General features: G+C 36.2%; 1 protein-coding gene across 2 annotated transcripts in view; it reads right to left on the bottom strand.

Moving 5' to 3' along the window:
* The window catches only part of MRPS35 (mitochondrial ribosomal protein S35), a 46426-nt gene that overhangs the window by 4334 nt on the left and 24146 nt on the right, over positions 1-17946 (bottom strand). Inside the window, exons 6-7 of one of the 2 annotated variants that reach the window (XM_081249215.1) lie at positions 15639-15748; positions 13942-14011 (exon numbers count right to left, since the gene is read on the bottom strand). The exons of the other annotated variant lie outside the window; for it this stretch is intronic. Coding sequence (XP_081105341.1) covers positions 13942-14011; positions 15639-15748 — 180 coding nt within the window. The remainder of the gene's footprint in view (positions 1-13941; positions 14012-15638; positions 15749-17946) is intronic. 2 annotated transcript variants of the gene reach the window in all.

The following is a 17946-nucleotide window of genomic DNA, read 5'->3' as shown; positions in this document are numbered from 1 at the left end:
AAAGAAAGCTAATTTTTTGAAGTCCTATGTTACATGTATCAATAAAAAAGATCTTTAGAATTTCTGTTTTTCAAGCAGGAAAAATAAAGATTAATTGTTATCACTATATTTACCTTTTGAGGGAAATCTTTTCTAGTCATTAATACATAAGTTTTCACAGATGGCTGCCATCCAAATGGGGCTTATCAGTGAAGAAAGAGCCGAGCTAAATGGAAGAGCTGTTGGTTTAAATGATGTATTAAGAAGCAATCCCAATGGACCCTTCATAGGGACCCCTTGAATTCTGGCTCCTGGTTCGGTTTGGCTAATGGGAGGCACCAGCAAGAGACCTAGAGAATGATGGAGAGTGAGGTCAGGGTTGTCCTTCCCAGCTCTCTCCCTGATGGAGGGCATGCCCCACAGTTCCTGTCAGGTGGCCCATCCATACAGCTCTCTCTCCGGTTCTGCAGCACCTCCCTCCCCTGCCCCTTCAGATATGCGGTGTGATGGCACCCCACTCTCACCACCCCTGAGAACTGCACCCTCACTTGTTTCTGTTACTGAACCTTTATAAAATGTCTCCTTAATAAAATATCCTGAAAATGAAGAAAAACAAAAAAGCAATTCCAAAATCATCTTCTAGTAATGATAAAAAAGGTAATAACATTGCATATAATGCTTGTCACTTCAGAATATTTTTCATATAAGAGGTATAAATATAAAATCCTTGAGGGAAAAAGAACTCCAAATTTCTTTCTTTTAATTTTACATTATGATTTCCACTTTCAAATAGGATGTAACAGGTAACAGGATGCCTCTGCTTTGGCTACAACTGGAAAAAAGCCAGGTAATCAATATGCCAGAGAGTTTTTTTTTTAAATTCATTTATTATTTATTTTTGGTTGTGTTGGGTCTTCGTTGCTGTGCGCGGGCTTTCTCTAGTTGTGGTGAGTAAGGGCTACTCTTTGTTGCAGTGCGCAGGCTTCTCATTGTGGTGGCTTCTCTTGTGGAGCAGGGGCTCTAGGCACCTGGGTTTCAGTAGTTGTGGCACGCAGGCTCAGTAGTTGTGACTCACGGGCTTAGCTGCTCCACGGCATTGGGATCTTCCCGGACCAGGGCTCGAACCCGTGTCCCCTGCATTGGCAGGTGGATTCTTAACCACTGCACCACCAGGGAAGTCCCACCAGAGTTTTAGAATCAATTAGGACTAGATGAATGTGAATTCCAGGCTGCAAGCATATGGGGAGTATCCTTCTGAAAATCCCTAGCCATTTTCTTCCCTGAGTCCATTTTCCAATTCTGTATCAGACTGGCCCTTGGCCCACACAGAGGGACTCTACTAGGGAAAAGAGAAATGAGCAAGGTTTGAGCTGTTACCCAGGGCTTGTATGACAGATTGGAATTGAAGAGCCCCAAACATGACTGGTTTTAGTTCCGGGGCTACTTAAGGGAAGCTGGGGAGGCTGAATCAAGTTTCTGAAAAGCAAATCTCCTATAATCTCATAGTGTTTAGGAGACAAAGTCCTACTAGAGGGAGGAAGTCCTATTTCACACAACCAATCTCCCTCTCAAGACATCTTCCAGATTCTGCTGCAAGGGCTAGAAGTTAACAAGTTAAGCTCAAAACTTCTGAAGAACACAAGTGACTCTTAAGCAGACTTTGAGATGTGGAAGTGGACTCACCAAGTTCCCAATCAAAATGCCTGAGAAGAGACAAAGGTGAACTAAATCTTAAAAAACTGTAACCCAGCCCTGCTCCAGCTCAATTCTGACTGCATTAAAAAGATAAGCCCCTGACCCTCTCTGCACTAGAGAAAAAAGAGGAAATTCTTTCTGATGGACGACATCAATTGGAGCTTCTATGGGTCTTTTACATACAATGTCTGGCATGCAAGAAACAATTACCAGACACTTGAGACATTTGAAGAAAAGAAAATTAATCAATACTTGTGATATTTGCTGCGTGTCCTTCTAAATTCGTTTTTTTTTTTTAAAGCACAGCTATGATTACATTTCATTTATAATTTCGTACCCTGACTTGTAATTCACTGCCAAATTTTTATAGCTTCTGAAATTACACCCAGGATTGAAGTGGGCAATTGTTTAAGAGTTTCTTTTTTTGTAGTGTAGTTGACATGTATTAATTTTAAAGCATAAACAATAACATATTCAAATTACTGGGGGGGGAATTAAAAATACTAATGTAAGCTCAAATTGATCACCATTCAGGCAGTTTGATTAGTTTGTAGACTTCAATTTTAATAACTTAACTATTAAACATTTACAATTTCACCACTTAACTTATGTATGTATACAATAAATATACATATATACAGTCTCTTTTCTTCCCTGCCTACCATGAGAGAACCTGCTCTGACTACAGCCCTAGAGGAAGGAACCTTCCATTCCACATGATCCTGTTCTCTTTTCTCCGCAGCTGGCTCAATTATTTACTCACTCATTCGTTCACTCCGTACATATTTATTACACAACTACTGTCCCAGGCACTGTCTTGCCCTGGAACTGCCAATCTAGTAGGAAACCTAGAGTTGAGGAGGAACCGGGCAGATGAAGACTGTGATCCCAGCAGAGGAAAGAGCATCCATAAAGGCTGGAGGCAGGAACGAGCTTAGGACATTCAGGCCTGAATGAAGGCCAAGGTGAGGAAAGTGACATGGGATGAGTAAGCACCTTACATATATTAATTCATTTAACTTTCATAACAACCCTATGAGGCAGTACTATTACTACCTGTTTTCAAATCAGGGAATTGGAGCCCAGAGCAAATAAATAATCTGCCCCAAATCATACTGCTTCTTAGTGGCAGAATGTGTTCCAAGGAACATAGAAACACGGAAAAAAGAACAAAAGAATAACTTAATTTGACCCTATCATCTTTTTTCTCCTTGTAGGCATGAATTCAATACAAAGAAGAACACAATAGCTACTTCATGCAATGGTCAGTGAACTCCAATCTAATAGAAAGCAAAGAAGTATCTGTTCCACTAAATACACATATGTGTCACCTTCTACCATCTTATTTATAACTCCCTTTGCCTAGAACATGAATCACAGTAATATTCCACTTCTCATGATTACAAGTAAGGCATTGTGCTAGATGAGGAAAAACAGTTTTACCAATTAAAAAAATTCAAGTTACTTGAAAATCATAAAAAATAGGAAGAAGTAAATATCCATAATGGATTAAAAAGCTACTGCCAATACTTTTAGTTATCAAAGCTAAATTTTTAACTGAGTATGTCAAGGAATTCAATTCAAATCAGATCAGTTTTTTAAAAATTTACTGAATGCTGATATGCCAGACATTGTACTAGATGCTGGGAATACAAAGATGAATGAAATACACAGTCCTGTCCTCAGTGACCTCACAGTCTAATGGAGCTGGGCAGACATGTATACAGGCAATTACCATAAAAGCAATAAAAGGAATGCTAACTGACAGAGGGAGAAGGGAAAAAGGATGGGAAGAAACATCTGAGACAGGTTACATCTGAGGTGTATTAAAGGATTCCTATGAATTTGCAAGTCTGATCAATTTGAAAAGGGATTATAAGCAAAGAAAACAGCTTATGCAAAGTTATGAAAGAACACATTATGTTCATTATGGTACAGGATACATAAACTACAATTCCTGAGTAGCTGGTAATGAGGTGGTAAATTGCTGTGAATAGACATACTAAGTAGTTTAGATTTTATGCTAGGTAATGGGGAACCACTGAAGGATTTTATAAAGGGATATGATACAGCAGTCTTGCTTTTTAGAATAATTACTTTAACAGCAATCTGGAACATGGATGAGACAGGAAAATCAATAAGGCTATTATAGTTATTCAGGTAAACAATGATAAAGACCCATATCAGGATAGTAGCAGTAGGGACAAAGAGGAGAAAATAGTTTTAACAGATATTTAAAAGCTAAAACTGAAAAGACCTGGTGACTTATGAGATATCAGGGGAGAGGGGGAGGGAAGAAAACAGCGTAACTTTCAAGGTTCATGACTTCAGCCACTGGGTGGGAATTTTTCTTAATGGCCTTTAAGTATATGATAGGCTCCTGAGCATCAGATATAAAATGAAGTTTTACCTGAAGGCAAATAGATATGAGAAGTGTTACTTTACTGTATCATCAACCCACTCAAGAACAGCTGCCTACTGCCTACCACGTCAAGTCAAAAAAAATCTATGTTAGTGTATAGGAGTGCAAGAGATTTCTGTGCATTAATTTTGTATCCTGCTACTTTACCAAATTCACTGATTAGCTATAGTAGTTTTCTGGTGGCATTCCTATACACTAACAACGAAAAATCAGAAGGAGAAATCAAGGAAACACTCCCATTTACCACTGCAACAAAAAGAATAAAATACCTAGGAATAAACCTACCTAAGGAGACAAAAGACCTGTATGCAGAAAACTGTAAGACACTGATAAAAGAAATCAAAGACGATACAAACAGATGGAAAGATATACCGTGTTCTTGGAATGGAAGAATCAACATTGTGAAAATGACTATACTATCCAAAGCAATCTACAGATTCAATGCAATCCCCATCAAATTACCAATGGCATTTTTCACAGAACTAGAACAAAAAATTTTACAATTTGTATGGAGACACCAAAGACCCCCGAATAGCCAAAACAATCTTGAGAAAGAAAAACGGAGCTGGAGGATCAGGCTCCCTGACTTCAGAGTATACTACAAAGCTACAGTAATCAAGACAGTATGGTACTGGCACAAAAACAGAAATATAGATCAACGGAACAGGATAGAGAGCCCAGAGATAAACCCACGCACATATGGTCACCTCATCTTTTACAAAGGAGGCAAGAATACACAATGGAGAAAAGACAGCCTCTTCAGTAAGTGGAGCTTGGAAAACTGGACAGCTATGTGTAAAATAATGAAATTAGCACACTCCCTAACACCATACACAAAAATTAACTCAAAATGGATTAAAGACCTAAATGTAAGGCCAGACACTATAAAACTCTTAGAGGAAACAGGCAGAACACTCTTTGACATAATCACAGCAAGATCCTTTGTGATCCACCTCCTAGAGTAATGGAAATAAAATCAAAAATAAACAAATGGGACCTAATGACACTTAAAAGCTTTTGCACAGCAAAGGAAACCATAAACAAGACAAAAAGACAACCCTCAGAATGGGAGAAAATATTTGCAAATGAAGCAATTGACAAAGGACTAATCTCCAAAATTTACAAGCAGCTCATGCAGCTCAATATGCAAAAAACAAACAACCCAATCCAAAAATGGGTGGAAGACCTAAACAGACATTTCTCCAAAGAAGACATACAGATTGCCAACAAACACATGAAAAGATGCTCAACATCACTAATCATCAGATAAATGCAAATCAAAACCACAATGAGGTATCACCTCACACTGGTCAGAATGGCCATCATCAAAAAATCTACAAACAATAAATGCTGGAGAGGGTGTGGAGAAAAGGGAACACTTTTGCACTGTTGGTGGGAATGTAAATTGATACAGCTACTATGGAGAACAGTATGGAGGTTCCTTAAAAACTAAAAATAGAACTACCGTGTGACCCAGCAATCCCACTGCTGGGCATATACCCTGAGAAAACCATAATTCAAAAAGATACATGTACCACAATGTTCACTGCAAAACTATTTACATTTGCCAGGACATGGAAGCAATCTAAATGTCCATCAACAGATGAATGGATAAAGAAGATGTGGCACATATATACAACGAAATATTACTCAGCCATAAAAAGGAACGAAACTGAGTTATTTGTAATGAGGTGCATGGACCCAGAGCCTGTCATACAGGGTGAAGTAAGTCAGAAAGAGAAAAACAAATACTGTATGCTAATGCACATGTATGGAACCTAAAAAAACAGTACTGATCAACCTAGTGGAAGGGCAGAGATAAAGACACAGATGTAGAGAATGGACTTGAGGACACAGCGGGGGAAGGGGAAGCTGGGACGAAGTGAGAGAGTAGCAGTGACAGAGTAGCATTGACATATGTACACTACCAAATGTATGGATGGCCAGTGGGAAGCTGCTGCATAGCACAGGGAGATCAGCTTGATGTTTTGTGATGACCTAGAGGGGTGGGATAGGGAGGGTGGGAGGGAGACTCAAGAGGGAGGGGATATGGGGATATATGTATACTTATAGCTGATTCACTTTGTTGTACAACAGAAACTAACACAACATTGTAAAGCAATTGTACTCCAATAAAGATACTAAAAAAAAAAAAGAATTCAAAGAAAATCTATGCATGTATGATACACAAATACTTCCTTTTTCTTGCCCTTTTCATTCTAATTCCCATACCACACCCTCAGTGCTGACACTAAGTCCATGTACAAAAACTGTCTTAAAAGAGATATACCAACCTTCTAATCAGTTTCTTTATTAACAATACTCAAAGACTAGGGAAATTATTCACAATCAAGAGCTCAGCAACAGAGCCTTTAGAATAAAATATGTCTGGGTCTCACCTCTAGATATTTTGATTCTGCAGGGAATCAAATTTCTAAGCATCTGTAGCTCAGAAAAGCTTCACAGGTGAGTCTGATGCAAGCCCCAGCTGAAAACCGGTTATGGAGACAGATAAATTTTCAATTAATAGCTAAGTCTGAGAACTAGCAGCTGAAGTTCGGGTTTGATTTCATCTCTTTTATTTCCTAATATTTTATCAAGGAGGTCAAAGTTGAATAAAACTAAGTAATATGATACCATGGAAAGCATATGAAACTGTGAAGCTGCAGTTCAGGTCTCAGTTCCTTAGGTTCACAAACTCTGTGGCCTTGTGCAAAATGCTTGATCTCTCCTCTAAGTCTTAATTTCTCAGTGAATATAATGAAGAAGTTGTAACAGATAAATTTTTTGACTCCTGATCTTTAAAGTTAGCACTAATTTAAAATGGGTGGCCATGCTAAATGCTTCTGTTGTTAAAAAAAAAAAGACACAGTATTTTAAAGCACTTTAAAAAAATGGAACAACTCCTCCTTCACCCCCACCCACTTTTTGGTTTCCTTTTTGTATTCATCCAAGGTGATCATTTGAAACAGCACAGAGGTGAAAAAAAGTCAGAGACAGAGACACAGTTGACTCTCCAAGCAACACCACAGATCCACTTTTAAAACAAAGACCAGATGTTCCATTTGTCTGGAATCAAGTGAAAGGTAACATGCAAACACTCTTTACTGGTACTAGTCTATCACGAATGCTCAGACTCTTCATGGTAGCTCAATTAATATGTTTAACTAGTTGTTTTTCTTTAATGAAGACTGTAATATTAGTTTATGCATAATTAGTTAATATGTAAGTTTATGCATAAGTACATTCCACCTTAAAGAGATGTATCTTGCTAGGAGTAGCCAATATTATCCTACAGATTCCATTAACATATTAACATTGTCAAATATAAATTAGCATCATGAATTAAACTCACAGAAGCAAATGTTTGTAGGGAACTTCCAAAATAATACAGCATTAGAACACTTTTCCTTTAAATATTTGAAAAAACACATAATCAAATGAAAAACAAACCTGACCTATGTATAGCCCCAAATCATACATCCATGAAAATTAAGTATCTCAAACTGTTGCAAAGATATTTCTTAAAATTTGGGCATAATTATTGATTATTAATAATTTTATTAATAGATCATTAAAAAGCTATACCAGTAAGCTAATTATTGCTAACATCTAACAAGTATGCTACATTTTAAATTACTGAAAGGGAGTTTCTTTGTTACTCTGTCACTTTACTTTTTAAGTTGAAAACCTACTTCAAAAGTCCATTTTTGGATCTCCAAAAGAATAGACAATGTTTCAATGGCTGTTATTAAACATTTAGTTTAATATTATTAAATGTTATTAAACATGTAGTTACCTAGCACTGACCCAGATATTCTGAAGAACAAAATACAGTAAGATCAGATGCATGTTAATGAGAGTCTTACAAGATTAGTTAAAAGGACAAAACATACAGGGAAAAAAACCCATGGAACATGGACTAAGGCAACTTTTGTAGTCAAGAAAACAAGACAGTATAATTTGCTATCTATGCAGAGTAGGAGTCAAAGAATAAGAGGCTCAAATATATCTGATAAAGGATTAATATCCAAAATATATAAAGAACTCATACAACCCAATAGCAAAAAAAAAAAAAAAAAAAAAAAAAAAACCTGATTAAAAAATGGGCAGAGGGGGCTTCCCTGGTGGCACAGTGGTTGAGAGTCCGCCTGCCGATGCAGGGGACGCAGGTTCGTGCCCCAGTCTGGGAAGATACCACATGCCGCGGAGCGGCTGGGCCCGTGAGCCATGGCTGCTGAGCCTGCGCGTCCGGAGCCTGTGCTCTGCAACGGGAGAGGCCACGGCAGTGAGAGGCCCGCGTACCGAAAAAAAAAATTAAAAAAAAATAAAATTAAATTAAAAATGGGCAGAGGATCTGAATAGACATTTTGCCAAGAAAGACATTCAGGTGGCCAAAAGACACCTGAAAAGGTGCTTAACATCACTAATCATCAGGCAAATGCAAATCAAAACCACAATGATACCGCCTCACACCCATCAGAATGGCTGTTACCAAAAAGACAAGAAATAACAAGTGTTGGTGAGGATGTGGAAAGAGAACCTTTGTGCACTGTTGGTGGGAATGTGAAGTGGTGCAGCCACTATGGAAAACAGTATGGAGGTTCCTCAAAAAACTAAAAACAGAGCTACCATATGACCTAGCAATTCCACTTCTGGGTATTTATCTGAAGGAAATGAAAACTCTAGCTTGAAAAGATGTCTACACTCCCATGTTCACAGAAGCATTATTTATAATAGCCAAGACATGGAAACAACCTAAGTGTCCATGAATGGATGAATGGATAAAGAGTAAGTGGTGCATATATATGCAATGGAATATCATCCAGCCATAAAAAAAGAAGGAAATTCTGCCATTTGCGACAACAGGGATGAACCCTGAGGGCCTTATGCTAAGTGAAATAAGTCAGACAGAGAAAGACAAACACTGTTATGATCTCACTTATGTGTGGAATCTAAAAGAACAGAAAAGAAACAAAAAAACGCTGAACTCACAGAAGCAGAGAACAATTGGTGGCTGCCAGAGGCTGGGGGTGGAAGGTGGGCAAAATGGGTGAAGGTGATTCCAGTTATAAAATAAGTAAGTCATGGGGATATAATGTATACAGCCTGGTGACTACAGTCAAGAATGCTATATCGTATACTTGAAAGTTGCTAAGAGAGTAAATCTTAAAAGTTGTCATCACAGGAAAAAAAATTTTATTAACTTTGTGTGGTAATGGATGTTAAGCTGACATATTGTGGTGATCATTTTGTTTTATATATATGCACACACACACACACACACAATCATTATGCTGTATACCTGAAAATAAGATATTACATGTCAATAATATCTCAGTTAAAAAAGAGAGGTTCGAGTGGGTATCAAAGCCTTGAAGGATATACAAGAAAAAAATAAGTAGAGAAAAATAAAAAATTAAATAGTAAATTATATAACCTTTATAACATTTTTTATAATATTTATTACTAAACCAACTTGCTTTTACTAGTGTTCCTCAACAGAAGAGACAGTGTTTTCTCCTTAGGTATTAATCTCCATATCCAACAACACCAAGCAAATAAGAGGCAACCAGTAAACATCTGCTCATCAAACAGTTCATTTTAATGAAAGCACACTTAAGATTTGCCATGAGAATGGCTTACTCTTTCATCAACACTGAACCACTGAAAGAGGTGCCTTTTCACACACCCAGTAAAATGCTACTACATCAGTTCAATATTGCCCTCTGGATACAAATCTACACTCTGTAAAGAAGCTCTACTACCTGTTCACAGCCTGGCTCTGAATTATTTTTCAGTCTCATCTCCTCCCTCGGCCCTGTTGGTCGTGTACCCTGGCCACACCAAACTTCTGCCTGCTCTCTAAACCCACCAGGCCTCGAGTCCTTCACCTACCGCACACTCCTACCCATCTTCCAAAACCAGTCACCACGTCCATGATGCTTCAAGGGAGAATTAATCCTTGTATGCGCCTCTCACAGCACTATGTTCCAACCTCTCTTACCTAGTGAAAAAGACTATATTATAACCACCAAATCCCTCTAGGAATAAAGGTACCTAAAACAGAGGCTCATTCATTTTGATAATCCGAACGGTACCTATCACTGTACCTTGTAAACAAGAACAAAATCATTGATGAAGGCTAAGAAAAGAAAACAATAAACGTCATTCAAGCATTCTCTGATATAACCTGGAAATCTATGTGTATGTGAGCACACACAAAAGATCACTATGAACTCATAAACCACTAGACTAAATGGCAATTATGGCTCTGCAAAAGGATTCATCATTTTTATCAGAAATACTTGCAATAAGGTCCCCTTTAAAAATAAACTCTGAGTATAAAATTATCCCTTTTATCCATTTTGTTACATGACTTTTCAGAACCAAACCTAGATATATTTCTGACTGGCAACAAGACTATCATGAAGTCCACATTAGACAGCCAAAAATTCAAATTTTAAAAAGCAACCATTAGTAATTAAATATCAAAATCACCCAAGAACCCTTTGAATCTGATTTCAGATCTCTACATTTTCTAAAGCAAATGTTTATTTTCTTTCCCCCACCACTGTCTGTGTTTTAATTTATCTTTTGTGCAAGTCACTTTGGAAAATGCTTCATTCAATCATCTCTTAACCAAATCACTTGTGGAAGGTTTAAAGAACAACATGCAACAAAGTTAACATTTATTATCAGTTGCGGCAGAATGTGAGTCAGATACATGTTGGAAAAATTCAAATACAATAGGGCACAGAGCTGACTGGATATGCATAAAGTCTTTGTCAAGTTAAATGTGAGCTATACACAGAAATTGGAAATAAATGAATTTGAAATTCTAAGATAAATCTTTCTTCATTTCAGTAGTTAACAACGTTAATAGCCACCATTTAATGAGCACCCACTATTCACCAGACATTTCACATAAATTCTCCCTGATCTATCCAAAAGCCCTTAATCTGAGCCTGATGTTAAATGAATGGCCAAGGTTACACAGTTAACAAGTAGTGGGATTCAAATCCAAATCTGAATGGTTCCAAAGATTAAAACCTAATTCACTTCTATGCTAACACTGTGTAATACTGAAATATTAAACCAAATTTCTACACGTCTCTTTGCTTCTTTGAACAGCTGAAGAATAAATGGTTTAATGTATATCTGTTTCTCAGTACCTTCTTAGCACTGCAATAATCATTCTGGAAGCATTACTAAGACTCTACGCCTGAAGTCTATGCTTTGTGAAGTCTATGCCTTTTGAATATGAAAATTAATAAAGAAAACCTCAATTAAAGTTAAGAGTTGGGAATGGCCTGCAGAGGGAGCTCTCATGCATCCTCACACTCCATTATTTGCATGCACTGACCTTCTCTTACATGCCCCACTGGAGGAAGCACACCCTGCACTCTCAAACAGAAGGTGCAACTACTTTACAATCCCAAAGGAAGAATTTCTCCTTGCTCAGCAACAGCCCAGGCAATGAGAAACATCTCAGTTCTGTAAATGAAGTCATCACCACCCTAAACTCCTACTTTCCTCCCTTGAACTTTCATTTAGAACAGCCCCTCCCAACTCCCTCCTTTCCCCTATAAAAGCAGGCTCCCTTTTCTTTGTTCTCTGGACTTATCTACAGGTTCACCATAAACTGCATGTCCCAAATAGCAATTCTTTGCTCTTCCCGAATAAACCCATTTTATTGTTTTAGAAGTCAACAACTTCTACTTTAATAATTCTATATATAGTTGAACTGTTTTGAATAGCACACCACAGTAACTTTCTTATATTGGTCTAAATGCATACCTTTTCAGAGAAGTTTCAGCATTATGTTACATAAAACTACCAACTACTTTCTCTCAATGCTACTTAGAGGTAACCTCCACAGAGCTTAGCTTTTAGGTATTAAATGCTCTGAAACTAGCCTTAAAAATGAAGGAATGAATTAAAAGGGGCTCTTTAAATATGTGATTAAATACCAGGTGGTAACATCAATTTCAAGTATGAATTCCACGCTGGTGAAGGAAAAAAGTTTCAATTCAATAAAAATTCTGTTCCACCAGCTCTGCAAAATTTCATGGCTCATCTGCATTCTCTTAAAGCTTCTTCACTGATGGTACTTGTTTAGAAAGGATCAAGAGCCAAGTTTAATATAGGAATTATTTAATTCTGTTTAAGACAGTTGTATGTGGCTACTTACTCTGGCATCAAAGTAATTAGCATTAAGATCAAAGGCTTCTTGCATGAATCCAGAATACAAACTTGTTTGGATTTTATGTCATGGAACCACAGAAAGAATCCAGTAAGTCAACTTTCACTGAATTTATTTATGCCTGTCATTTCCTTTGGGGCAAATTCATTTTACAGGCTGCTGGCAAAATAAGAGACTCAAAACTGGTTGGCTTTTATTGTTTGGTATTAACTCTTTAAGCAGCAGCCGTAGAGCTGAAGCTAATTCAGCCATGTTGCTGGTTCAAAAGGGAACTTAATGACCTCAAGCCAAAGACATTTATAAAATCAGTTGACAGGAAAGAGGTTAACTGCTATTATGATGTTGCTTCTGAAGCTAGGAACTAGAAAATCGAGATGAATTATGATAATTAGAATACCTCAAAAACAGAGAAGAGCTACCAGCTACTTTCTGTTCTTTACTAACCTCGCAACAAAGTTTTATTTTTTATTTTAATTTTCCACTCATCCCCTTGTGCTACAACTGTTTTATTATTAACATCAATGAAATCTGTAAGAACAGCTGTACGTGTTCACGGAATTTCTTAGGGATGAAAGGAGATGCCAAAGATCATCTAATGCAACTAACATCCAAAGAGTACGTTCCTTTTGTCATATCCCCACTAAGTAGCCAATGGATGGAACATCTTCTACCTATTAAAGCAGCCCACTCTATCTTTAGATGAATCTTGTAGAGAGATTTTATTCAGTAAATAAATCTGTCTCACTATTGCTTCTACTTTGCTGTACCCTTAAAAGTCATGAAAAACAAATCTAACTCTTCTTTCATATGAAGTCCTTTGAGCATCTAAACAGAGTGACTCTTTCTCCAGCTACCTCCATTCCTTCAAATGTTCCCAACATGAAATGCTATTAAGTCCCATGTCTATGTTGGGCAAGCTTCAAAAATTTTAATTTGTGTGCATATCTAAAATTATTTCAATTTTTAAAAATATTATATAAAACTGAGTTACCAAAACATATTTGTTACCAACTTTAAATGAGTTGATGCTCATTCACAGCAAAATCTTCCTCATAAATGTGTATATTTATACTAAAACTCAATAAATTTAGTCAGACACAAGACTGTTTTTATACTATTTAAATAATTAGTTGCCCTTAATTGTCTCTAATGTATACCAGTGAAATGTTCACATGAAAGGCTATTTGATAACTAAGATTTAAATAAACATTTAAAGTAACTTTCTACAAAGTTTGGGAGCTTTGTTCTATAGTTTATTTGAATAACAGGATGAATTATATAGTTCAAGTAATATAGATGATGATCTCCCTTCCATAACATTGACAACTTTCACCTAAAGTCATACAAACAAACAAAAAGTAAAAAATTCTGAATTTTTTAGCCTAAGTCAGAAACTCTGAACTTTAAAGGCATTTTAGTCATCTGATTTCTGAAGGTCCTCAGATGGACTGAATTATCTATTTCAAGATCTTCACTTTCAATGTCAGTAGGAGTTATCTATAACATTTCACATGTCCTTAGCTTAAATAGTGGTTCATTAAACACTCATCTGAGTGCTGGCTACACAGACTGTTTTGAAAGGTTAACATATCCAAATTACAATGACAAAGTTATTAAACATTCATACACAATCACTTACCCAAGACTCATGGTATAAAACTGTTAGTAGATACATTGCATAATCATAATTCTGTCTCTTTAAGGGGCACCTTAAAAGAGAGAGGGAGGAAGTCAAAATTCTAAAAATTCAGTACATGGAAAAGTTTGCAAAGTATACAAATACTAAATACAAAGGATAACTTATATTCAGGAATTCCCTATCTGACTTAGGAAAATTCCGTTATTGGAATAAAAATGATCTATGTAGTTTATGACTTGAGGATATTGAACACTGATGTTATTTTTACTTTCATTTAGAGGATATCTTTGCTTTCATCACTAACAAAGTTATTTATATCTGATAATAGCTTTACACTATTTTTAATATGAATGTGTCCAATCCAAGTGTCCTTCACGATCTCAGGGCTAAGAGTCTGCGATGGTGTGAACATACCTGCTGAGTTCATTTAAAGAATACAGAGAGACTGATGCTAATCTAAATGTTCACCCTGATTTCCCCAGAGCTGATTCTTTTAAAAATGAGCTACACTACACAATGCTATAATTTTTTGCTATCATATTTAAAATGAAACTAATGACCTAATATTAGATAAAATTTCTACATAAATAAGAGCTGGCATTAACTTTTAGGCTAATAAAATAATATAGAAAAGGAAATAATTACTTCTAATTTCTTTAAATATAAAGTTATTATGACAATTGACTTTAACTGGACTCTGTTTATTCTGTACTTAGGTTTAATAGTCCTCTATTCTACAAAGTTGTTACCATAAAACATACACACACACACACACAACACACTGACACTTATAAATTTAGCAAAAAAAATTATCAGAAACTTACAGAATTTCTAACAATAACATTTTAAAAGTATTTTTAAAAATTGCACAAACTAAAAACACAGCATTATTTTACATTCTCTAAAGTTAAAGCTAGCAAAAAGATATTATTCATAAATTTCAATTTTATTTCTCCTATATGGTAATAATCTAAAATCACAGTTCCCAAGCTTTTCCCACCTCCACACTGTTGCCATCTCTGTATGTATGTCATGCTACTTCTTTATACCACTAAGAAGCAAAACATAAAACCTAATTGATATTGACACCTCCAAATGCTTTGAAATTAGGATAAGGAGGGAGAGAGGATATCTGCCCACTTGTTTTTCTTTATATTTTGACATAATTTAGAAACAACCAAAGAATAATTCTAGAAATAAAATAACCATTTAGCAAAAACATACCAATAGCCTTTCTTTACCTCAAATGACCTAATTTATAAATTCATATACAATAAATTTAATACTGCTTTTACAAACTTCTATGCTAGCACTGAAATTCTGCTTATTTACAAAAATACCTTGATGAATTTCCATATTTAATTTAATAATTTTGATTTTGAAATATAAGATTTCTATACTGTGACTTTGCAGAAACCTGTTTAAGTATTACTCACTGGCAAGCGATTCTTCCATTTCCGTTTAACATCTTCCCTGCATTTTACATAAACAAATATATTAAAAATAACAATTTAACTCAGCTAGGCAAGCCTCTCCATGCACATAAAGATCACAGCAACAGGAGGCTAGTGTGAGGATATTAAAAATATGAATGAGACAACTTCTCTGACCTAACAGGTTAATACAAGGACTGCCAGGGGACTGGAGAACAATAAAGCAACACATGTGACAGATCTGCTGAACTTTTCTTCCTTTACCTATCTGTCTTGATGGTAAGCACATCTGTGCTCTTGCAGTATCGATCTCCTACAAGTTTAATAAGTTTCTTCTTTGCGTGATCATCTAAATTCAAACTGGAAAGTTTAACCTTAAAAATACAAGAAAAAAAATTTTTAATTACTTTATATACTTTGTATAATGAGAAAACAGTGGCAAAATTATTTATACTAACATCAAAAGAAACTTTTTCAAACTCCTTCCTTTACAGAATTAGTAATTCACAAGTATCATGAAGCCTGATCTTACTCATGGAAAAAAAAGCGGGAGCAAAGTGTTTGGAGTTCTTTGAAAGTTCTGGGCATTAGTACCTTTCCTAAAAGAACCAATGACATGTCTCTTAAATAAATGAAATTACAGTGCTTATGAGTATTACTAACTATTAGAATTCAACTCAATTAGTGTCAGTAAAGCTGTTTATAAAAAATAAATGGATGAAACATAGGGGCTTTAAGAATTTCTACCACGCAATTATGAGACCCATATCACTGCAACTGTTTAGGAGCTTTTATTTTATTTTATTTTTTTTATTCTTGGCTGCGTTGGGTCTTCGTTGCTGTGCGCGGGCTTTCTCTAGTGGCAGCGAGCAGGAGCTACTCTTCGTTGCAGTGCGCAGGCTTCGCATTGTGGTGGCTTCTCTTGTTGTGGAGCACAGGCTCTAGGTGCGTGCGCTTCAGAAGTTGTGGCCTGCAGGCTCAGTAGTTGTGGCTCGCGGGCTCTAGAGCACAGGCTCAGTAGTTGCGGCACATGGGCTTAGCTGCTCCGCGCATATGGGATCTTCCCCGTCCAGGGATCAAACCCATGTCCTCTGCTTTGGCAGGCAGATTCTTAACCACTGTGCCACCAGGAAAGTCCCAGGGGCAACTATTTTAAAAGCTACAGATGTCTCATGGAAGCCAGAATACAGCATCCATGAAGGGTCAAAACATTTGAAATAATTCAGCTCAACATTTCTCAAAATGTTAATACTAGTCCCACAGGCTGCTAAAAAGAATGATTTCTTTAAAAAGGCTGGTTCTATTGAGTCCATCTAGGAAATGTTGAGTTAAACTAGGTTCTTCACAGCAGGATTTCTTAGAGGAGGCAACATGTTAAAGAGCATGCTGAATTTCAAGATGCAGCATTGTTATGCAATAATTCCAAAATTTATTTAACCTCAGATTCCACTTTTCAAGGGACAATTCATGAAATTAGTCTTCCTTAAAACATATTTTGGAAAATGCTGGAATAAATGAACATACTTTTTAATTTGCAGAGAATTATGGCTTGGGCTGAAAAGTATTATCTAGAGATGAATAGGCTTGATCCAGGAAAACAGGTTAGAGACTACAATACAGGTAAATAAGGTAAACAACAGACTAGTTTTCCATGGAGAGCATTAAGAATAAGCAAAAATCAGAACTGTATGAAAAGGCTAAATAAGATTTTGAAATCCCACCTATTTCTTCCCTCTAGCTTCAATAACCCTGCATTTCATTCAAGACAACCATAGCATAAGAGCTTATTTATTTTCCCACTAGACTGCAAACCCTTGAGAGTAAGAACAATAACCGTCTTGTTCCTGGCAATGACCTAGCACCTAAAAAGCATGCAACATATTGGCTGAATGAATACATAAATTTAAAAAAGGGAGGATACGTTGTTTCTTTTTTAAGCACAGTGAGTTTTTTTATTTGGACAGAAAAAATAGGAAATAAGAAAACAAATATAAATGCACTCAAAGAACATTAGTAAGAACACTGACTATTAAATATCAATCCCACAGGTAGGCAGTGTGAAATTACCACAGTCCCCTGAAAAGAATTTATGTCAACAACCAGGTTATTAGCTTGATGGATAAAATAAGCAGTTTTATGATGACTCTGATGGTTAGCAATATGGAGAATTACCTATAAGAAAATCATAAAACGTACCTACATTATAATTATGAAAATATATGTATATCTGCATGCATAGAGATACAGTACAGAGAAAGAAATAGATTTTACATTCAGATACTGAACAGGTAGTGATTTTCCCTTCTAAAACTCTTTCAATAAAATCATGATGTTTCACAATACATTTAAAAATTTACCATTTAAAAAATTTGTGTTCTAGTTTTTTACGTAAGAAGCAGTCAAAAACATGTGGCAGCAATGCTGATCATTACTGTGACAACTGTTTTAAAACTCATTGTTCACATTAATATTTTAATGGTCAAAAATTATATAGTCTTATGCCAGAAGCTCATAAATATTGCAGAAACAGCTGTGCAGTGCACTCCCGCCACCTGCTAGCACTCAAAGGCAC

This window comes from Mesoplodon bidens (assembly GCF_964165515.1).
Source record: "Mesoplodon bidens genome assembly, chromosome: 11".
In the NCBI taxonomy this organism is placed as follows: domain Eukaryota; kingdom Metazoa; phylum Chordata; class Mammalia; order Artiodactyla; family Ziphiidae; genus Mesoplodon; species Mesoplodon bidens.
The sequence above is the reverse complement of the archived record's forward strand: the minus strand, read 5'-3'. Positions and strand labels throughout refer to the sequence as shown.